The sequence below is a fragment of the Sardina pilchardus genome, chromosome 11, assembly GCF_963854185.1.
Source record: "Sardina pilchardus chromosome 11, fSarPil1.1, whole genome shotgun sequence".
NCBI lineage: Eukaryota > Metazoa > Chordata > Actinopteri > Clupeiformes > Clupeidae > Sardina > Sardina pilchardus.
Window position 1 is genome coordinate 19,922,664 of NC_085004.1, and position 24,714 is coordinate 19,947,377.

Here is a 24,714-nt window from a genome sequence, read left to right on the forward strand (position 1 = left end):
AAAGGTAATGAACTGTTCAGTCTCACTGGATTAAACTGAAACAGGCATACCGGTATTATATGATTCAGGGACCAGTCATTGCTATTGTAGAACAACACTCAACACTGTGTGTGTGTGGCCATCACGAGTCTGAAATGTGACTTAAATTTTGTTATAAAGTATAGTGAAGCTTTAATGAAGATTGACCCTTAACCTACAAGTACAACATCAAGTTAATGTCCTCACTGTGTTACAGTAATAACCTTCAAAAAAACACTACATAAACTCGTGCTCTTAATACTTAAAAATCATCAAGACACTTTTACTCAGCCACAAAGTCCCCTTTTCACATTAGCAATGACTAACCATCAAAACCAAACTTTCAACATTTCTGCACGCTCGCGACTGTTATGAGCAATAAGCCGGCGCGCTGGCTTTTCCCAGAAGGTGACTGCATGGGCGAGGAATGTGCTCTGAAGCCCAGCTCCAGCTCCAGCTCCAGCTCCAGCTCCCCTGGTGATCACGCTCACGCGCACTGCTGCTGCTGCTGCCACTGCTGCTGAGGAGCTCTCGCTCGGAGGGGCGACTCGCTCCGCTCAGCTCCACTCAGCCGCTTTCTGGAGCCGTTTCTGTGTGCGTTTCACAGTGGCAACAGCAGCAACACTGACCATCAGATGAGCCCCCCCCTGCCCCAGTTACTTATTCCCCCATAACCATGGGAGATAGGGGGGAGAGATAGAGAGAGAGAGCCAGAGAGAAAGACAGAGAGAGATAGAAAAATAGAAAAAGGGGTGAGAGAGGGAAAGTGGGGGAAAGAGAGTGACATAAAGTGAGGGAGAGGGAGAGGGAGAGACAAAGGAAGGGTCTTGTTGGGAAGGGTCTTGTTTCTGTTTCCTCTAGGCCAGACTTGGAGGGTCATTATGCCTTTGACAACTACTTCTGGCTATGTCTTGTGGTGAAACCATGTCTGTTGTGTCTTATATGTGTATGTGATGATTGTTGAATGTTTATGTGTTTGTAAGAATGCTGAAACAACAGAATTTCCCTTTGGGATGATTAAAGTATATCTATCTATCTATCTATCTATCTATCTATCTATCTATCTATCTAAGAAAGAATGAAAGAAAGAAAGAAAAAAAAGAGAGAAAGAAAGAAAGAGAGAGAAGGAAAGAAAGAAAGAAAGAGTAACTGTAAACACAGTCTGTGAGACACTGTCCGATCATCGCTCACACGCTTCGCTCTAAACAAGCACTCATGGGTGTTGCCCAGCCCGGGCCAAGCTTTAGGTTGGAGGGGGGGGGGGGGTAGTAGAGGGGGAGGGAGGCCACAGAACCATCCAGCAGATTGTGCGAAAGCTTGGGATGTGGCGGTGGATCGCTGGCCTTTCATCTCGGCATGGGTCTATGGGATGGTGGATGGTTGCACTCTGACGAGCGGCAGGATGGGTCCTGCATATTGATCTGTTTAAATGCGGCTGGTCTCGCATGAAAACAGCTGTAAACAGACTGCTCTCCGGGGCCTCCACCTCACCACACTACAACTCCAACTGCTGACGGAGAGAAATCGGAGACGTGCTCTCCCCATCTCGGCCTTCCTGTTTAAGTGGTTGACACAGCTTGCTTTGTGGTGGGGCTAATTCAACTAACCGGACTTAGTCATATAACAGCAAGTCGAGTGTGCCTCGCCATGCGCCAGACCAAGGCCGTAGAGGCCTTTAAGGAACAAACAAGGAGCTTGACACAGATTTCAGAGGAGCGAGGGCAGACAAGGGTGATGACACTATAGCAACAGCAGTGTCCACTACGGTCCAGCAAGTCCCTCTAAGTACCATCTGAGAAAAAGAACAGCATTTTATTTCCTATTTGGATGGACGGCGTTCTAGCATATCTGGCTTGGGGCTCCACTCCAGTAAAACAGCCAAGCTACACCGGGTGCGCAATTGAAGCGCTCCGTTCTCGGAACGTGAAAATAGTTTTGGTCGAGACAGATCTAATTTTATCAAATGCACTCGCCGCCATGACGCCTGTTGTCGCCAGCTCCATTGATTATAGTGGAGGTTAATTGTTGCAGCATTACGCTCTGCGAATTGAACACTTCAGTTATGAGCCTGATGGCAGGAGTGCTGAAGAAGACTACTGCTACTGCATTTGGCTGACAACTGACTGTCACTACACCCAAACGGTCATGAGCCCCTTAGTAGCATCAAAATGAGGGGATGAACAGAAGGCTGGAGGTGTGGAGGCTCAGCCCAGACATGTGTGTGAGTAGAGAGGAGAGGAGAGGAGTGGAGAGGAGAGGAGAGATTACCATTTTGAGTTTGAGGTTGTCGGCGGCGGACTCGTTGAAGGAGACGCCCTTGAGAAAGTGCGAGCCGATTTGCACGGGGATGGTGGGCAGCTCACACTGGATGGGCTGCGAGGTGGTCTGCATCCGGCCCGCCTGCTGGGCCTCCGCCTCACTGCAGCATCCCTACACACACACACACACACACACACACACACACACACACACACACACACACACACACACACACACACACACACACACACACACACACACACACACAGACACACAGACACACAGACACACAGACACACAGACACAGACACAGACACACACACACGAAGAGTGCTTTAATAGTTTAATTAGGGAGCACTACACCCAGTAATACAGCATGAACGAATGCAATTAGCATCCCACCCAGTCTAATAAACAAACGCATCTGATGACCTGTCCGGTCTCATCAGCTCTGCTCAGGGAGAGAAGAGTGGAGGAGGGGAAAAAAGAGGAGAGGAAGAGGGGGGCAGAGGAGAGGAGGATATAAGATAGGAGAGTGGAAGAGAGGAGGAGGGAGAGGAGAGGAGGAGAGGAGATAGGAGAATGGAAGAGAGAAAGAGGGGAGAGGAGGAAAGGAGATAGGAAAGTGGAAGAGAGAAGGAGGGGAGGGGAGAGGAGAGGAGAGGAGAGGAGGACAGAAGATAGTAGAGTGGAAGAGAGGAGGAGGGGAGAGGAGAGGAGGATAGAAGATAGGAAAGTAGAAGAGAGAAGGAGGGGAGGGGAGAGGAAAGGAGGGGAGGGGGAGGAGCATAGAAGATAGTAGAGTGGAAGAGAGGAGGAGGGGAGTGGTGGAGAGAAGGAGGGGAGGGGAGGAGAGGAAGATAGGGGGTGGCCAAAGGGAGAGTGGAGGACAGGACTAGAGAAGAGTGCTGTGAAGGACAGTAGGGGGAAGGAGAAGTGAGGAGAGGTGACGGTAAGAGAAGAGAACAGGGGAAGTAAACGGAAAGCAGCTAAAAAGAAGAGATGGGGTTATCCACATACCTGCAGAGCTCCTTCGGCTGTCTTGGGGTTCAGTTGGAAGCCCGCCTTCAGGGCATACTCACTGTGGCCCAGGCTCTCCAACGCAGCCCTGTAAGCCTGCTCACACACACACACACACACACACACACACACTGTGTTAAAACATATACTCCCCCAGTAAAGTAACCTAGGGACAGAGAGACAAGTACTCGCACACCATTTTAAAAAATAATCAACCAGTCTACGATTTTGGTGTTTGGCTTGTGAAACAGTTAAGTTACCAGGACAGGAGTGTGTGTGTGTGTGTGTGTGTGTGTGTGTGTGTGTGTGTGTGTGTGTGTGTGTGTGTGTGTGTGTGTGTGTGTGTGTGTGTGTGCTGACCTGCAGTGCGTTGTCGATCTTGAGGTTGAGCTCTTTGAGCTGGTGTTCTGGGAGGCTGGAGCCGTGGGAGCAGAAGAGCTGCTGCACCTGCAGCCCCGACATGCAGCCGTCCCGGCCCCGCTCACGCAGACGCATCGTGGCCTGGAGGAGGAACACACACACACACGGTTGGATTTACATATGCGCGGCACATCATACAGAGCCCTGACAATCTCAGTCAGATGAACATACCCCCATTAGAAATATCTCTACGCAACAGAGAGAGAGAGAGAGAGAGAGAGAGAGAGAGAGAGAGAGAGAGCAAGAGAGAGAGAGAAAGAGATAGAAAGAGATAGAGAGGGATCCTGCCTCACAGCAGGAGGTAGAAAAGAGTCTAGCTCAGGCATCTTCAGGGGAATGATTAGCCATGGGATTAGACAGGCTTGCTCTCGCTCTCTCTCTCTCACACACACACATTCACAGACTCCTACACGCGCACCCACCCACACACACACACACACAGAGAGAGACACAAAGCATCACTCTGCTGTCATCAGCAGGGGCAATGCTGTATTTAGAAATATAAGGGACAGCAAATAGGCACTGCCTGAAACAGCAAGCCATGGTGAATGGAGCTGAACCTGGATGTAGTTCATCAGAGAGCTCAAAGCTTCACAGCAAAAGCTCTGGCTGAACAAGACAGACAGACAGGCTCCAAGAGACTAGAGAGAGAGCCAGACGGAGTAAAAAAAAGAGAGAGAGAGAGAGAGAGAGGGAGAGACTGACTGAGGCAGGAAAGAGGACCAGAGAGAGTGTGAATGAGGCCTGATGTCCATCCACTGGCTGGGGCAAATAACTGACTGACTGAACCACCCAATAACTGGCCACATCTGCCTCTCCATCATGGCTGCTTATGAGACAGTAACTACAGCGTTGGCGCCTATTTTCCTGTCCATAGTTATCCATTCACAAATAAAACCAGACAGATGATCCAATCAGCAGCACATCTTCCCCCTGCCCTGTCAGCAGTCACACATCTACTCACCTGTGTCTGTAAACACATCTAACATATTTTTAATCACACCTATACACAACCCATTTAAAGACATTCTGTCAGCAGTGGGGGCGATGAAACAGAAAACCGGATGTCTGTAACTCTAATTGTAAATCCACACAGCCTTTCTGACTGACGACTTGCAACCTTTTTCTTTTTTCCTCTTTTTCTTTTTTATTCAATTGCTCATCTTATTTTTGTTTTTTAACCTGCACTTTGAGGTTTACATCGCCGATGTAAAGTGCATTATAAATAAAATGTTATTATTATTGTTATTAAAAGAGATTTACAAACACTTTTTCTTTTTTTAATGAAATCTTTCAATGCAAAAAAAATCACAAAAAAAGATATTTTAAAAAATACAAATAAATAAATAACCTTACCTCAGAGGCTGCTTTCCATGACCGGCAGGCTTCTTCCAGCTCGCTGAGGGGGGCGTGTCCGGGAGTGGAGTTCTGTGGGCAGGCGCTGTTGGCGTGGCGCTCCTGGGCCTGGGACAGGGCCTCGGCCAGGCACGACTGCGCAGCCGGCTGCACCTTCTGCAGCGCCTGCGACAGGAACTGAAAGTGGACCTGCATCACCGTCAAGAAGCATCGGCCCAGCACCTGCACGAGACACACAGATGCACACACGCGCGCGCGCACACACACACACACACACACAAACAGAGGAAATGCAACATGAGGAAATGTTCTAATATAGATATGCAAAGCAGCAGTAGGCCCACATTTTGCCATTATTATGCACCATGTTCACAAAACCTGTGTGTGTGTGTGTGTCTGTGTGAGTGAGCAAGTTCATGGTTCAGTCAATTATCAGTCACTCTATCAGTGTGACAAGTATAACAAGATCCACTCGACCACTCATTTGCATATACAAAGCCTCTGCAGCAAAGAGGATGGAAGCCCTGCCTTTATTTACCGATGCTTGTGGGAGTGTGCATGTCCGAGTGTGTGTGTCTTTCCCTCCCCCTCTCTCAGTTTGTTTACCCACAAACAAGTCAACACCTGCAGCTACCCATGGCCAGTTGCGCACCATCTTGGTCAAATCCGATTTCCTGAGTGGAGTCACATGAAACTGCAGCAGCAGCAGCATCAATGCGCCGCTTTATTCTCCCTCTCTGCTATTTCTGGCCAGGAGGTCACACACACGCCCCCTCCAAACAACCCCCACGCCGACTCCAACCCAGAGACCAGCTGGCCTCCGGAACAGAACCGGGCCAGAGCAGCGCCGGTTCTGCAGGCAGAAGCACACACGGACAGGTCCAGCTACAGAGTAGCAGAACTGGACAACGGGAGACGGGGGAGCAGAGATCAGAGAGTCTCCAACACTGAAATCAACTCTTGCGTGATCTTATTAGCACAGACGAGGAGGGTCAGACAGAGACGCTGGAGCGGCTGCTGCAGAAGCCTCTGGTTGAAATGACTCAAGATGACACAGCTGCGTGGAGCTCTAAACAGAAAGGGGATTTGCTTGTTGGAGGGATTGAGTTAGAGGAGTGTCATTTATTTTGTGTCGCACTGCATCGTACAAAATATCATTAACAAAGTGTCTGCTAAATTCCATAAACCATAACAAATGCTTCGGCTCCTCAAAAGGTCGATATCCTCATCATAATAGTGTGCCCCAAACGTAATGGCTTGAGCATCCGTTAACGGGTTGAAGCGGTTATTACGGTCAGAGTGATATCAGAGAGATCAGGGGGTACTACTGATGATGAACAGACCTCTCCACATCAAGTTAACCTTTTACTCTTCCAGACACCCACTTATTGTGCACAGCTCTTATGCAACACATGCATTTAGGCTTGCTATTGTCATTTCTTGACATGCCTTTATATATTGAGATATATATATATATATATATATATATATATATATATATATATATATATATATATATATATAAACAACCTCATTGACGATGCATAAAGACGACTATTTCTTTTTGCTTTTCCACTAGTGGCACATCCGTAGTAACTGCTGGGTCTCTTAGTAGCCTCCAGTCCAGGACACTGCTGAGTTCACTGTCTGCACAGGAAGAAGTCAGTGCCTCAGTCTCCTCTCTCTCTGTCACACACACACACACACACGCACACACTTCCCCCGCTCAGCACTCAGCTCTTTTCTCCTTAATAGGGAAGCAGAGACTGGGCCATGAATCATCAGATCCACAGAGTCAAGGCCAGAATGTGATCACCTCAGGATACAAAGCCAACACACACACACACACACTTCACCTGCAACTACTGGCCAGCCTACTCACTCAGCTCCAACAGCAACAAATATAATTCCTGCTTTTCTGGGATGGCGACTGCTGAAGCTTTACGCACAGATGCTGACTGACACACAGACACTCCTGTGGTGGAGATTTAAAAATGGAGGTGACACAGCCATGGTCATATGGCATTGTGACAAAATGCAGTGTGAACACACACACACACAGGCCACAAAACCACACACGGACACACACAAGACTATATACCCACAGGAGCAACAATTCGACAGACACACACACACAAACACACTGTGTTAGTCCACATTCAGGGTTGGGCCTTGAGTTTCAGGTATGTGCTGGAAATACCTCAGGGCTGAACAGAGAGACAGAAATATGCTGCCCTGCTCTAAAGGCAGACGGGAAAAACCAGAGGCCAAGGCATCCTCATTCCTCACGGACTCCGTAGGGGCACACACACACACACACACACACACACACACACACACACACACACACACACACACACACACACACACACACACACACACACACACACACACACACACACACACACACACACACACACACACACACACACACACACACACACACACACACACACACACACACACACACACACACACACACACACACACACACACACACCTCGTCTCAGACACATCCGGGCCAGCACCAGGTGCCATCTCGGTGCACCTCCCTGTCCCCATCCAGTAACCAGCAGAGGCTCCGGGTGCCGGGCAGACTGTTGCTATCAACACACACAGGCGATGACGGAGAGGGAGAATGCGGTGACGTCACCAGGGGTGGTTTGGGAAAACACACAGAATTAAGTAGCTGGCTATCAACCTCAGCATCGGAGCACGAGCCGACGCCATTAAACAGAAAAATGCTGCCGTCATACGGGCACCCCGAGGGCCTCTGGGAGATTGGAGAGAGATAGGAGACAGCACTAGCCCACTGACCGGCTGGCTCTCTCTCAGTCTCAACCCATCTTAATCACACCATCTCGCTCTAGGATGGGAGCACAACATTAGTCATATAGTTTCTCTCTGTCTTCACTCTCTTTCTCTCACTTTTAACTTCTTTGTCTTGACCCATCTACCCCCATCCATCCCTGACATTCACGTTCGTTCATTCAAACTTTCACTTAATTCTATAACATACATGGAGGGCAGCTTTCATTTCTAATTATACTGAGAAAAAAAAAAAAAACGCAACAATTACAAACAACAAAACAACATCAGAAGACATCTGGTTCGAGTTCAGGCAAAGTCAAACCATGACTCAGTCTTAACTGGTTTCTCTCAAACTCATTCATTACCCTCTCTTCCGATTAGTCACTCATTCCATCTCTTACTCTCACCCAGTCACTAAGTAACTCACTCGCACACTCTAACTCATTGGCACCTTCTCGCTCAGTCACTACTTAACCTCTTGCAGCTATTCTACTCTACTAAAACCATCTCTCTCTCCCTCACCCACTCACATGCTTCCTCTTGCTCACTTGGGACTGACTCACACCATCTATCTGTCTTGCTTTCTCTCACTTGGTCAGACACCCTCTCCATCACTCCTTCACCATTGCTCTCTCCATCCCCTCATTCTTTCACCATTGCTCTCTCTATCCCCTCATGCTTTCGCCATTGCTCTCCTCATCACTCCTTCACCAATGCTCTCTCTATCCCCTCACTCTTTCACCATTGCTCTCTCTCGCTCACTCCTTCACCATGTTGCGCTCTCTCTCTCTCTACCGCAGTCCTTCACCATTGCCCTCTCTCTCTCCCTCACTCTTTCACCATTGTTCTCTCCCTCACTCCATCATTGCTCTCTCTCTCTCTTTCTCTCTCACTCTCTAACTCCTTCTCCATTGCCATCACTCTCATCATGGCACTCGCTCTCTCCCTCGGTGCCTCTGTCTCTGGGAGTCCATAAGCTCACACACAGCCCTCTAATAAAGCCTGACATTCTCAAGCATATTTGGCAGCCATCACCCTCAGAGCGGCCAGTGAGGCGCACTGTGAACACACACACACACACACACACACACACAGACACACACACACTTTGTTTTCTTCGGTCTGGCCCTTTGGATTTCTCAGTAATGGGGTGAAAGGGGGAAGAGAAAAGACGAAGAAAAAAAGAGAAGAAACAAGAAGCAGATGGAAAAAAAAGAATAAAAGGGAAATAAAAAAAAAGAACACCAAGTCTATTTTATCACAACATTTCTATCTCTTCACATACCACAATTCCCACAACGCGGCGCGCCGGCTAAATTTATCTGATGTAGCGGTGGGTCTGATCTCCCTCACACCCTCAGAGCCAGCTTCTACTCACGGCTCTCCGCTTCACATAACCTCTTTGGGACACACACACACACACACACACACACACACAGCATCCACCCCCTCCCCCAACCCAGAAGCTGCACTGAACTTTATCAGGAGGAGGAAATACCACGGAGGAGTGAAGCCAATTGAAGGAGTGTCAACAAAGTCCGTCCAGGGGATCCAGTGCTTATAAATGTCAATTGGGCAGAAAATCACACCAGGTTTCTTGCTCAATAACAACAGCGTGACGTCTGAGTTAGCATTCTTGTTGACCTCAGGGAGCACTTTCATAGCCACGCAGTTACTCAATTCCAGAATCAAGAGTAGCAAACTAGTGTGACAAGAGACAACAATGTCCAGGAAAACCCCCCAGAGGAGAAGCTGGTGATTAGGAAATCAATCAAGGGACTTGAGAAATACAATCTCCCCCCCCAAACAGGCTGGCATTCCACCACGGTCTCCTCATCCATCCTGGCCTGAATCTACATCTGTGCCCTGCCAAGACCTCTGCACGCCGAGGTGACACGATGGCACCCAAGACCGTGAAAGCAGCAGCACGGGGCACATCACCCTGCATTGGGTTTCCAGCAGGCCTGTCCTTCCTTGGCATCATTAAGGGCCCTGGGCGGAAAGGGAGGCAAACCCTGGCGGATGAATGTGACGCTTTTGGGGTTGTGCTAAATGGGCCTCTGGTGCGCGGCCAGGCCGGCGCAGCTCCCCGGCTGTTTGTCTCTGCGGATTACTGGGGTCCCTTTACTACGCGGCTGGGCTTGCCCCACACCGCAGCGCCGCAGAGAGGGACAGAATTAGGGATTGTGGTTGGAAGAAGTCTTTCCTGTTCAACACACACACACACACACACACCCCGAACACACACACACACACACACACACGGGCCTTTTCCACGGCTGTTCTCACTCCTCCACGTCTGGGGCTTCTTCAATAGCAGCCGTCTAACACTTCTTTACCAAGGGAGAACAACGCTCTAATGCAAGCTTCCAAAATAGCCAGACTGTACTTCCATGTGGACAACGTCATACACAAAACCCAGTCCAGACAAGAGACCATAACTCAGAACAGTCATGCTTTACAGAACTACTTATAGACCATTCTAGAGCCTATTGTGTCCATATACTGAATAACAACAAACAATACATCTAGATAGCCGTACACTAGGATAATGCACTACAAATCAAACGTTTCTATGTCGAATATACAAACAAATTACATTTGTCAACCTGTCATGTTGTTGCAGCCATTTAACCCCAAAAGTCTAAATTCTGCTCTGATGTTAGTATTGAATACAACAGACCAGAACATCCACTCAAAAAAGTTATGATCACAGAGATGGGAATTGGTAAAAGTCTAAAAGTCTTAAAGTCTATGGTGACGGAGACAGACATCTTGGACTATGATATCATGCACTGTCTAAAAACAACAACAGTGTTCTTGTAAGTTCCTTAGCCTTGCCTCAGGCTTGTCCCAGTAGACCCATTCCAGGGTGGTGTGTCTCCACAGTCCACCGCAAGAGGCGTTTTAAGGATGGACCATGACATAACATGGGCATAAAATGTTACTGCCAATGTAACACTGTCTTCTTCCCGTTGTGAGTCAAATGGCATCACCATATATAGATACATGAGAACTCGTCAAGTCAGACAAGTGCTTGACGTCTCAAGAGGGACGCAATGAAATTATGACAGGTTTCAATCACAGGCTGGAGAAGGCCTTCCAGTGGGTCTCACACTCTTGGCTGCTGGTTTAACACACAGCCAAAATGACAGGACCGCACATACAGGCCTGCCGCAGTGATTCAAACACTGTGGTGCCATCCGCTGCCCACTTGCTGGAGGATGAGAGAGAGACAGGAAGTCAACAAGCCACTTGTTTCAGGCCAGTATGACGACATTCCACTAAAAGTGTCCACCCGTCCATGTTAATGACCTTGGGAGAGAGATGAGGCAGACAAAAGCAGTTGGTAGTTTCCATTTAGGGTTGTGCTGAAATGCCTGCAGAGGGACATAGCCCATCAGTGGTTAAGATTATCGCAGGTTTGTGAACTAGATCTCTGCATGGCTTGAGGAGGTGTGAGGGAGTCGAGTTCTGTCCAAAGCTCTAGGAGACGTGTTCTCACTGCTAAAAGGCAGATTTCTCATTTCCTTGAGTTGGATTTGCCCACAAGATGGTTTTGCTAACTTAAATCTGCCAAAAGAGAGCAGTGTGTGTGTGCGCGTGTGTATGTGTGTGTCGAGTTAGTTGTGTGCGCTGGGCTTTTCACACATCAGTGCTACTGCAGCCACCAGTCGCAGGCATATGACTCAGGACATCTCACACACTCACACTCAAACACAAACTAACACACATCACCAATCAAGGACATAAGAAACACAACTCTGTAGTGCTTCCTACAGGTGTGTACCAAACTTGTGGGAAGATCTATCCCACAATGTTTACTGTAAAACCCACTGGCTGGAGCATGTCAAAAGATCTTCCAGACCTCTGGCAACATAATTCAGCGGTCTGGTCTCTGACACGCTCATTTCCAGTAAAATGAAATGAAATGAAACACTGGCATGCCCAGGCCTCAGGCTACGACTTTAATGGGAACTCCTGATGTGCTACCACCAGAGTCAGAAGCAGCAGCACCAACACCAGTCAGTCAGAACTAGGAACCCGTCCAGCCATCCAACACCCAAGTCCGCATCAACACCCTGATACCGGAGTCCACAGCAGGCATGCCACGCCACTGCTTGAGCCAAAGACACTGCTATCTAGGTCAAGGGTGAGGTCAAGGTGGCTGCCCTGTTAACCCCGCGAAGCATGAAACACAACACTCAGTCACGTCAAGTACCTATGGGAAATATCTTGACATAATGTGCTGAGAGGAACTAGCAGTGTAGGGTTAAGCTGAGACCAAGGGCTAGAATAATCCCAAACATATACCATAGGGGTTTTTTTGCTTTTCTTGTTTTTTTTAAGCATGCCAGTTTTGAGACATGTACACTATACAACCCCTGGCAAAAAATATGGAATCACCAGTCTTGGAGGATGTTAATCCAGTTGTTTAATTTTTTAGAAAAAAGCCAGATCACAGACATGACACAAAACTAAGTTCATTTGAAATGGCAACTTTCTGGCTTTAGGAAACATTAAAGGAAATCAAGAAAAAAAATAATTAATCAGTAACAGTTGCTTGTTTTAGACCAGCCAGAGGGGAAAAAAATATGGAATCACTCAATTCCAAGGAAAAAAATGTGGAATCATGAAAAACAAATTGACAAAAGAACACTTCAACGCACCACTAGTACTTTGTTGCACCACCTCTGGCTTTTATAACAGCTTACAGTCTCTGAGGCATGGACTTAATGAGTGACAATCAGTACTCTTCATCAATCTGGCTCCAACTTTCTCTGATTCCAGTTGCCAGATCAGTTTTGCAGGTTTGAGCCTTGGGATGCACCATTTTCTTCAAATTCTACTACAGATTTTCAATTGGATTGAGCATTATCGAAGATGTAACGATCGCCGTCTCCCCAATGCCTTTACCTGACATGCAGCCCCATATCATCAACGACTGAGGAAATGTGCATGTTTTCTTCAGGCAGTTGTCTTCATAAATCTCATTGGAATGTGGATATAACTAGATGAAAGTCATATTCAGTGATGAATCGCGTTTCTGCAATGGGCAAGGTGATGATGCTGGAACTTTTGTTTGGTGCCATTTCAATGAGATTAATGAAGACAACTGCCTGAAGAAAACAAGGTAATTGATGATATGGGGCTGCATGTCAGGTAAAGGCATTGGGTAGATGGCGATCGTTACATCTTCAATAATGCTTATATTATTATTTATTATATAAAGTTTATACTGACATTTTGGACACTTCTCTTATCCAATCAATTGAAAGGATGTTTGGGGATGATTACATCATTTTTCAAGATGATAATGCATCTCGTCATAGAGCAAAAACTGTTGAATTCCTTGAAGAAAGACACATAAGGTCAATGTCATGGCCTGCAAATAGTCTGGATCTCAATCCAATTGAAAATCTGTAGTAGAATTAAAGAAAATGGTGCATCCCAAGGCTTCAACCTGCAAAACTGATCTGGCAACTGGAATCAGAGAAAGTTGGAGCCAGATTGATGAAGAGTACTGATTGTCACTCATTAAGTCCATGCCTCAGAGACTGTAAGCTGTTATAAAAGCCAGAGGTGGTGCAACAAAGTACTAGTGGTGCGTTGAAGTGTTCTTTTGTCAATTTGTTTTTCATGATTCCATATTTTTTTCCTTGGAATTGAGTGATTCCATATTTTTTTCCCCTCTGGCTGGTCTAAAACAAGCAACTGTTACTGATTAATTATTTTTTTTCTTGATTTCCTTTAATGTTTCCTAAAGCCAGAAAGTTGCCATTTCAAATGAACTTAGTTTTGTGTCATGTCTGTGATCTGGCTTTTTTCTAAAAAATTAAACAACTGGATTAACATCCTCCAAGACTGGTGATTCCATATTTTTTGCCAGGGGTTGTATATGCAAATGTATGTATGTGTAACATTTCCATGGATGGACAAAGCAACGCTGCTAGAATCCATAGTAATTAGATTGCATTTTAATGCAGACAAATTCATACAAAATATCCAACCCACACAAGCGATTATAAAATTATGTTTTGTTATGTCATGTTCACATTATGCTTTTTACTAAGGGTGTCACGATCTCGATTTTAAATCGAAATCGATCGAAATTACATCTCAATCTCGAACTTCGAACTGAAAAGTAGAATCGAGATGCAGCCACACCCCCAACGTGACGTCCAGCATGTATGCCCAAAACGCAAAACCACACACGTGCAGCATCAACAATCCTCTAATTTTAGGCTGCAGCTAGTTAAAAAATGCACATCAACCTCTTGTTACTCTGAAATCACGGGTGTGGAAGCATTTTTGCGTTCATTCACGTCAGTTAGCCTAACACCAATTTAGCCTTCTCAACTTAGCAAGTAAAAAAACGATTTAGTTAGCCTACAGTTCAAAATGACTTTAAGGCTTAAAATGCACATTGATAAGTACTTATTCCATTAACACTAACCTTGGGTCTCCTCAGAGTGTCTTCAGAGTGTGCACAAACATTCAAAGTATCATTCTGTGTTGCTTCATTTCACTATGTTCACATGTCTATGTTTGACGTTTTTTTTTTGTTTACAACCTCACGGATGGAACGGTTTCAAAATAAAAATTGCTTTCAAAATAAAAGCCCCCTGAAACAGAATAGGAAGAGGGCAAAAAATAAAAATGAATATAATAATAATAATAATAATGACACAAGGAATGCATTAATAAAAAAAGATCGAAAATCGAATTGAATCGTGGCTTTAAAATCGAAAATTAAATCGAATCGAGGATTTGGAGAATCGTGACACCCCTACTTTTTACACAATTTCACAGACAATGCAACAGCCTATTGCGCCTATTCTACTTCAGCACCCCCAGAAACAAACCTAGACAGGTGTGCCTGTGACATGTGCGCGGCTGCGTGAGCGCTCCCTTACCTCCACGTCCTGCAGGCTGAAGTCGTTCTGGTCTTTGAAGTTGGCGGCGCCGGCGCTCAGCTCCATGAGCATCTTGGCGATCTCGGGCTTGATGGCCGCAGTCAGCCGGCTGGCTGCCTCCATCACGTGCTCCTGCACGTCCTTGAGCTGCGTGGCCGCCTTGGAGTAGTGCGAGTTGCGGAAGACGCTGCTGAACAGCTCGGTCAGGAAGGCGCTGGCGCGGCAGAAGACGTTCAGCGCGTCCAGGTACTTGGAGATGCCCTGCTGGATGTCGGCGACGGCCGTGCTGGGCGCCGGCGGCGGCGGGCATGGCGCCAGCTGCGGCGGAGGGGGCGCCGTGGCCGCCGCGCACGTGGAGCCCAGCGGGGCGCTGAGGGTCCGGCCCAGCTCGGGCATCTGGTACTGCTGGTGCTGCTGCACTTTCTGCTTGGACCCGCCCAGCAAAAAGCGCCGCTTGTAGTCCATTTTACTCTCCTGTGCGCTGCAACAATACATAAGGGGTGAACGGACCCTGGCGGAGGCTTTGTGTCGCTCACACACACACACGCACGCTCTAGCCCCCCAAGCTACTGCCTGTCTACTACACTCACACACACACAACCCCACACACACACACACCTGCCGCTCTCAACCACAACTGCCCCTGCACTCCACAGTGCCCACCACGAGAGTTAGGTGGACAGGCTGTTTAGAAACTTCATCTGGAGAAGGCGCATCTCAGGGAGAGACAGAACGAACAGACAGGAAGATAGAGAGAGAGAGAAGGGGGCGGAGGGTACAGAGTGTCTGTAACGCGTTCCGTGCAGTCCTGCTGCAACTCACTCTGTCAAGGATGGGAGGGGGGGAAACAAGAGAGGAACGTAGAACCTTAGAACCTGAGGTTCTTCTATGACTGTTCAGGCTCGCACTTGAAGAGACAGAACACCGGCCAGGCTCTCAAGAGGTGTGGCGGGGAACTGCTCTCATTCAAAGCAGAGCTTCAGTTCAGGAAAAGCTCCAGTGAGCGTCATCTAGCCTTAAGATCAGAAATGGAGAAACCCCCGTCCTGTCACACCCCCGGATATAAACCTCTAGCGATAAAAAAAAAACTCATACAAAAGTGTCTAAAAAGCTGCAAGCGGAGCGATCATCGTGTGGGAAGAGCCGCAGTCGGAGTCACTGTTCTAGGGCAGCGGACAGAAGCGCAAGCGTTTTTTTGTGCTGTACAAAAGCAGAGAGGATTGTGGGAGCCAGGCAGGTCCTGCCGCTGAGATAGAGGTTGGCTGGGATCAGGGGGGACTCAGGGAGGTCTGGGGTGGGGAGGGCGGGAGCTGACAGATCCAGTCAGTCAGACCAGGGCTGGTCGGTTGGTTGGTTGGTTGGTTGGTTGAAGCAGGGGCTGCTGGGAAGTCTGTGGCCTCCTCCTAATGGTCGGCTAGAGCCAGATGAGGTAGTTATCACTCACTTCGGAAACGACGTGCCTCTAGGCGAGTGTGTGTCTCTGTGTGTGTGCGAGTGTGTTTTTATATGCGTGTCCGGGCCAGGCCTCTCCACGAACGCTGTCTGGAGCCGATGATAGCACAGAGTCTCTGTAAGGCCTCTAGGTCATTTCCTGAGAACAAAAAAGAAGACAGAGAGAGAATCAGAACACTATCATAAGGAAGGATATGCTTTGTTTCAAATGCACACTTTTTCCTGTTGAATTTGGCTATTGAGGGTTACATCAAGCCTTTACTTAAAAAGAATATAAATAAAATATGCAACTTTTTGACATTGGTTCTTCTTTCTTTTTCCTCTTCAAAATTATTAAAAGAAAATAGGGAAAGGCATATCTTCCTCATAGCAGCTTTCACTGAGAGGGATTTATTTTTCATGTATTGGTGCACGACACAGTCGGTGACACTTAAAACACCCATGACTCATAATAAGCCATGAAGCTGCGGAGGGTGCAGTGACAGCGTTGCATTGTTCGCGAACAGTGGCGATCTGTGCGCAGTGGACACCACACATCGGGGGTGACAATATGAGCATTGACACTCGGCCAGTGCAAGGCCCATAGGAAACCTGTTGTGTCCGCCACTCACTGCAGCACTTGTTGGCTTATTCAAACAGGCCCGCTCCTATTTGCATGACTGTGAGAGCATCAACCCATGTATGTCAGTGTGCATGTGTGTGTGCATATGCCAGTGTGTGTATGTCTGTGTGCACGTGTGTCAACGGGTGTGTGTGTGTGTGCGTGTATGCCAGTGTGTCTGTATGCCTGTGTGCGCCTGTGTCAGTGTGTGTGTGTGTATATGTCTGTGTGCGCGTGTGTCTCTGTGTGCCCGTGTGTCAGTGCGTGTATGCGTGTGTTGGTGCGTCTCGAGACAACACAAGCTCTTCGCATTCTTTCCCTCGTCTGCCCAGTTCTGTGACTCAGTCCTCTCGGCCATCACCATGCCTCTTGTGTGTGTGTGTGTGTGTGTGTGTGTGTGTGTGCGCTCGCGAGTCAAGGTCGGCCTGGGGAGGTTGGGAGAGATGTCCCTCTATGTCAATCAGGACAGGCTTCAAGGGTCTCTGGTCCTCCATTTCTCTTGCCTCCGAAGGCAGGAGCTCAACATCTCTATCTGCAGCATGCTAAAAACCCCACACTACGCACATCACTGTAACATAGCCCAACAACAGTGCACAACAGTATTCTGAGCTGGACAGCATAATTCAAGCACAGATCACCACTTATCTAAGGGCATGACCTTTCCAGAAACTGGAGGCAGTTCCCCTTTCCAAGGATACGCTTTCTCCATTAGACCTGATACTAGACCACAGTACACTACACTCACTCACGCTTCACTAGACAGCAACAAAACAGTCCTGCAAAATTTGGAATGAGCATCTGTGTGACTCTCACAAGCCTATCAAGAGTTTCCATCAGTCTATAAACCACAAAACCACAACTCTGGGTGTTATCAGCGATGGAGCACACCAACACGCCCATAAATGTTTTTCATTGTGCGCGCGTGTGCATGTGTGTGTGTGTGTGTGTGTGTGTGTGTGTGTGTGAACAGCAGCACTGGGTTAGCCCAGTGGGATGTCATGATGACCTGGCAAGGAAATGCTCACGTGTCTGTGTGTCCGTGTATGTGTGTCCGTGTGTGTCTGTGTGTGTGTGTATGTGTGTATTTTGTAGAGATGAGCATTGCCAGATGGAAAAACCATGCAGCATCCCTTTTCCTCCCGATAAGTCCGGGTGTCCCTGTGCAGTCCTCTCCTTTTTATCAGGCGGCAAAACATTCCAGAACTCTGGACTGTTTATCACCAGTGTTCCACTGACCGCCAAATCTCACTTCCCTGAACAAACACGAAAAAGTGAAAGGGGCAAAGCCACACACCCTGCCAGGGATTTGGGACTCTCCACTCCACACACAAACACACACACACACACACACACACACACACACACACACACACACACACACACACACACACACACACACACACACTTCAGCCTCTAGTAGGTTAATTGCCCTTGACTAAAATTCATCCGCACAGCCCATACATAAACCAGTGCATTCACACTTCTCAATGAATGCCTTTTTTCTTGTAGCATATAGCCGCCCAGCTCCAACCTCCTCTGTCCATTTGCTACAGTCAGCTCTGCACTTGTGTGTGTGTCTGTTTGAGAGTGTGTGAGAGACAAGGCCAGTGGAGTTGCAGCCTTCAAATCCTTGGGATTAAAGGGACTGCATAGCTGCCAATAGCTCCACAATGCCTGCTACTTAACCTGCTAAACAGGGATCTAAAGAGATTGGATTGGTAAACAGGAAGGCTGGACCTGGACGACCCACAGCCAGACTGCTCTACTTCTTCCAGGAGCCGATTCCTCAAACGCCTGTACAAAGGAGGCGTTGTGAAATTTGGGCTTTTTTTTTTTCCCCAAAAAGTAACTGGGTCAGAGGCCAGGAAGTCCTCGGAAAGATGACTCAACATCAGTGTCCACGGCGTTGGCCTGGGCCCTACTTGCGTCGCGTTCTACATTTTCTAAGAGCAAATCGGTTCTATTTTCTGTCAAGTCTTTCCATGCGACTCCAAACTTTCCGTTTCCGGTAGGTGTCAAAACAGCACGGCAATGAGTGGTAACTGAGGTACGACAGGCCGGAGAGGAAACTGCCGCCGTGGTCACCACTCCCCTTGTTTAAAAACGCAACAGCCTCATTCATGGTGTCAACCTGAGAATTGGGAGTCATCTTGCAGCCCACCTGGAAGCCTCATCAAACTTCTGCACCCTTGACTTCCACCTCATCAAAGCAAGTCTCTCGCTCACACAAGTGCGCACTCTCCACAGTATACTGTACACTGGCTCTGGCTCTCGGTGAGTTCTGACCCCAAACACCACGCCGAGACACAACGCAGCGCGGCATCAATATTGATGTGACCTGTCTCCGCCTCAGTAATCCTCGAGTAGGCCTAGGCCAACATTTCATCTGAGAGCGCGGCCTATTAGCACCGCGCCACCCAAACAAACACATATGATAGGACACAGGGGCACCCACCGGGGTGGGCAACTGGCACCGGGCCAGGACAGATAGAGAGAGAGAGAGAGAGACAGACAGAGACAGGGAGAGAGAAAGAGAGCGAAAGAGAGAGAGCGAGTGTAAGGACAGAGAGCTGAGGGCTAATGTTAGCCTGGCCAAGCTAATGTTAGCCAGCATCTCATCTCAGCTGCTGAGCCACTCACTGGAAAAGGGTTTGGGTTTCTGAGAGCAGGGCACTCTGTCGCCATCAGCTACTGCTCCACCTACTTCCTCTTCCTCCTCCTACTCCACCCAATGAGGGTTTAAGGTGTTGTACCTCAGCAATATGGTGGCTTGCACAGTCAATCCCAGTGGAGACTTGTTTTACTCCACGTTGGGCTTGCACCTTTTGTTATAGCAGGTTTCAGTGTGTAATGACCCAGGACAATGAGAACACCAAGTCAAGCATTATTCTGATCAATATGACTGAACCAGAAGAGCTGACATGAAGATTAATGAACAAGAGGATTCTATACCAACTGGTCCGGTCCAAGGACAGACACTGGACTAAACACTAAACAGCTGCTCAGTATGCTGACAACTCCTTATCCTTCATTGTCCACCTACCCACATTGTGGGGGCTTTTTCAGTAGGGTTCCCACCCCAAACACATCATCACCACCACCACCACTGCCGCCTCCTCCTCACTGGAGGGAGGGGGGGGGGGGGTTAGGGGCGCCAAAACGGCCCGGCCGCTGGACTCCGTTACAGCCCCGGAGCCGACAGCTGCCCCCACGCATCCCTGCTCCACTTTTAGCTGGGCAGAAATGGCCTCTACATCTGTTCCCCATGAAGCACAGGAATGCACCTCCGCACAAAGACACTGTGTGGGGGTGACTCCTCGCAGGCCACAAACTAATAATAATAATAATAATAATTCAAGATGGAAGTTTGAAAATGGGTCTGGCCTTCCTAAGAGCGTGTGTGTTTCTGGGTCACACAGCGTTTTTTGGCTTTGAAGGGAAACTTCGTAATCGACGGAAGTAACTCCATTTCTATGATTTGAACACACAATTTTGTTGGGTCTAAAACTTGTTGGCATTTACATTTAACCTTTTGTTCTCATGCTACAAACTTACAGAGCACTTGTAGTCACTTTAAGTATTTATGGCTAATCCCAGCCAGGCCAGACAGGTCACAGGTCAAGCCAAGTGGCAGCACAAGTGCCACTGTCTGCCCCTCTCCCCCGCCCCGAGGAAACAACAGGGGCACTGTGGCCACATCCTGTGCCTCGTTCACATAATCCTCCACAGCAGGCCAACAAACCTGCTGTCCTGATCCCACCGAGAGAGACTCCTTGGCTCTTAAGTGAGGACTAGCACGGGAGGGTCCAGTTGTCCAAGACAAATATAGGGTGGTGGAGGTTTCACTGCTTTATAATCTCTGGTAACTGAACCTTGCAGTGGACTCTGTAGGAGATGACAAAACTCTCATTTACAGACTACCGGAGGCTAACTGATGATAGCATTGGAGGTGTGGTAGGCTAAACTGTGATGGCGTTGGTTGGTTACGTAGGCTCGACTAGCGACTAGCTTATAGCAAATAAAAATAACCTGCTGCGTCTGCTGACGCATCAGAAAAGCTCTGTAACCAAACTGGTATGTATGAGAGAGAGGGTCTTTGTCTTCCCCCTCACAACGCCTTCTCTGAGCCCACAGCAATGACTTTCATGGCAAATATGCTGCCTTCCCAAACGCTCATCCCGAAAAACAGCCCTCAGACCCCAAATCAAATAACACCCCGCTCAGTCCTCATGCTCCTCTGGCAGTAAGCAAGAACACCAAGCAACATTTTTTGCTTCAACTATTTCAAACGTCCTCAGTTACCAGGGTAAGTTTTTTTGCTGTGCAGCGGGGGAGATGAGGAGAGATGGGGGCGGGGGGGGATCATGCTTGCTAGCTTCCCTTCCTGATCTCTGTCAGGGGTCCTGTATTTAAGAGGGACGATACTGGGAGAGGGGGGCGTCCCAAAAAAAAAGAAAAACAGGATTGCTGAGGATGACTACTCGGGGAGGGAGAGAGGAAGTAACGAGAAAAGAGAGAGAGAGAGAGAGAGAGAGAGAGAGAGCGAGAGAGAGTGTGTGTGTTGGCTCCCACAATCCTCAACAGAGCAGCCCTGGAGACAGTGGCTGACCTCCTGACTGACTGTGATCGCCTCGCGCTCTCTCTCGCTCACACACACACACACACACACACACACACACAAACCCCCACCCCCACCCTGTGTCTCTTTCTCTCCCTCTCGCTCTCTCTCTCTCGCTCTCTCTCCCCGTCTGCCTCTCCAGTGCTCGAGCTCCATTCCAGAGCGCGGCCTGAAGCCAGGCTAGATCACGTTTCATTCTCACGTGGAGTATTGTGCACTGGCTGATGGCGGGGGTGCTGCTGGGGGTGGGGTGGGGTTTCTTGTCCATTCAGACGCCTTGTCAAAAAATTCTGGGTGTTGCCCTGGATTCATATTTTCCTGAAAACATGTATGCCCCCCCCCCCCATCCCTCCCCCACCTCTAAAACCACAGAATGGAAAGAGATGTGTGCCTTTCTTACTCCCTTAATCTCTTCACCGAGGACCAGAATGGCCTTATTGTTCAGGTGAGTGAGAGGAGTAAACCACAGCTACTCATGACACTTGAGAGAGCTCCAGCAGCAAGTTCCAACAACTGCTGATTTCAGCAACAAAGAGCCAGGGGAAAAAAATAGACAGAAGTGGAAGAAAAGGAAAACAAGAAAAAGGAAGAAAGAATGAAAAATGGAAGTTAGCAAAACAAAAAAAAATAGAATGCAACAAAGGCACAAAGTGAATGAGGAGAAATTTCCAAACTAGTGAAAACCAGTGACTCAACTTGTGCTGCAATCTGAGAAACAGTTGGTGCTGCGACTGAAGGCAAAAACAACTTCCCGGGGATATAATGGCTCTTCTAGGCCATTAAAGTGCGCTGATGTCACGGGTAAAATATGAGGGGCTTTGGACGTCCTCTCTGTATTGGCAGGGAAGCTTTGAAGACGGAAATATTCCCCCTCCAGAGTATGTGCTTGGGTCACAGGTTTCCTACCCGGCCAGCCATTGACTTATTTTTAGCGTGGACAAAAGTAAGAATGTCCACCCCCCATACTTCCCCAACCCCCTGCCTGAACAGGATATGGAACTGCAATGGGACCAGAGGCCAAGACATGAACATGAAATGACAACTGACATTTTGGGTCGTCAACTATTCAATCAAGTCCAAAGCGCAAATGCCAAACTGTTTCATTAAACTCTACTCGTTAAAAGACTTGATTATGGAAAACGGACGCTGTGGCTGAGCTGCTGAAACACTCTAGCAGCAAAGCAAATTAAGTGATGATTTTCATGTTTTAACTGCTGGGACCCATGATCTGTCCATTGATATAACGATTACTGTATTAGTCGGAGCTGAGAAAGAGCTGACAGTCCAACATGGCATAGAAGATGACGGCCGCAAATGATGACTGACAAGGGGGGCGATGCTGCCCATGTTTCTCTTGGGAACCTCAGAAAGCACAAAAATAGAAGCCAAAGCAGGTTTCCGAGGCAACCAAGCAGCATGCTGCCTTCCCAGCATGCTCGGTTTCCCACTGCATCTTCCCACTGCTGAATCAAGGCTTCCCCCAAAGCTCCATTTTTCTGCAAACAAAACTGCACTGTTTCACTTTGAAGGCCGCCAGTTTCTTGAGCTTCAAATAGAAAAAAAAAAAGAAATCATCAACACACATGCTGATCCCGCTTCTCCTCAGAAGCCATTTTGCCTCCCACCACAGAGCAGGTCAGCAAGTTTGGGAGGTTTGGCCTGATGTGAACCTACAGATTTAGGAGCTGAACATATGGGAGCAAATGAAAGCCAGTTTCAGTCCACGACACACAATGCCAAACCACCAACTCCAACATACTCACTGTCTGATCCAACAGCTCATGTAAAGACAAACAGCTACACAAAGGCATCAGCAGCAGCACAGTGTTTTCACTCATCTTTTCCCATCTATGTTAGTGGAATTACAGTCAGCAAGCTGTGCAAATGGTGACTTGAAGGAAAATCCCCCTCCCTGGTCACCATTCACTACTATCTAGCAAAGTCCCTCCACTTGGCAGCCACAATGCAACACATTTTGGGCACATTTTGGGTATCTATTTTGGGCAGAATTGCGTGTGAGCAGGGCTTCACAACATCAACATCGCTCCAACTGCGAAATCACAACACACAATTGGCTTGATGTACTTACAACATACATACATTTCTATGGGAGATTCTTTCAGTGCTGCACCTCCTCATTAGACAGTCTCTGCTAATAGATAATCTCAGCTAATGACAGACGCATACACCTTTCATGACACTGGTCATTGTCTTATGGTACTATTACTGGCACATCCTTTCCATTAAGTCCTGTAGGCTTAATCCAACCAACATGATCAATGTGCTGTCAACCAAACTAAATTAAACCAAACTAAATTAAACCGAACTAAAATAGCTGGGTGGTGGAGTAGCAGCGGTAGCATCGCTGTCTAAGGCTGCAACTACATTATTGCCGATTCCGTTTTCGAATGTGCTGCTAGCAGATCGTGAGGAGGCGTTCATTGAAAGTGGCAAAAAAAAATGTCAAAAGGGCTTGAAATCACGTATGATCGCCGACCGCGCCTTAGTTTAAATATGTCAGCACCACTAACAAAGTGGGCTAATCAATGCATTAAATGGGTCAACACATGACACTGTACAAGTCATTTAACTAGCCTGTGCCTTTATTTAAAAGGCATGAGGATAGATGTTATTTAAACGTGGTAGTGTGGACGTTTTTTTTTTCTTTCTCTCTCTCTCTAAGAGTCTGTCCACATCACGGTCTACAAATAGTCCCAAAAAGTAAAACAACACCCTTAGCAGAACCCGCCTCATGTGGCCCTCTCATGCATCTGAATCCATCCTCTCACTCTCAGACATACCCCGGGGAGACGGTGCGGTGAAATCCAAGCAACAGTGCAGGGCCCCAGAGCCCTAGCATGAGAGCACAGTCACAGGAACACCCTTGCCTCCTGTAAAGTGAAAAGATTACTTCTGAGTGCTAAGGGCTTGCCTGGGTGTTACCATGCTGCATTGCGTGCAATTTGATTCACACTGCTAAGGCAGCCTGGAAACTACCGCCCTAATTTTTGCCTCAGAAAGGGGACCAATCACAGAACAGGGGGGAAAGCAAGACGATGATGAGCTATGCACAGATGCATGCAACGGATCTGGGCATTTTTTTCAAGTACAAGAAAATTAACGTTTGGTTTCCAGACCATGTCTCATTGAGAAGTGGTGGCACTAGCCAGGCTAGCTAAGGGCATAAATTCTCCTAAAACACCCCTAAGACCTTTCCTCAGGAATTAGCCTGTCCCTCCCTT

General features: G+C 47.8%; 1 protein-coding gene across 4 annotated transcripts in view; it reads right to left on the reverse strand.

Annotated features, from left to right (window-relative positions):
• The window catches only part of LOC134095474 (granule associated Rac and RHOG effector protein 1-like), a 40,432-nt gene that overhangs the window by 11,221 nt on the left and 4,497 nt on the right, over positions 1-24,714 (reverse strand). For 3 of the 4 annotated variants that reach the window (XM_062549037.1, XM_062549036.1, XM_062549038.1), the window contains exons 2-6: positions 14,802-16,392; positions 5,074-5,295; positions 3,658-3,798; positions 3,298-3,393; positions 2,287-2,448 (exon numbers count right to left, since the gene is read on the reverse strand). In XM_062549037.1, coding sequence (XP_062405021.1) covers positions 2,287-2,448; positions 3,298-3,393; positions 3,658-3,798; positions 5,074-5,295; positions 14,802-15,296 — 1,116 coding nt within the window. In that variant the 5' untranslated portion in view covers positions 15,297-16,392. Of the gene's footprint in view, positions 1-2,286; positions 2,449-3,297; positions 3,394-3,657; positions 3,799-5,073; positions 5,296-9,169; positions 9,296-14,801; positions 16,393-24,714 lie in introns of those variants that run through there. The other variant, XM_062549039.1, reaches the window with a different exon arrangement.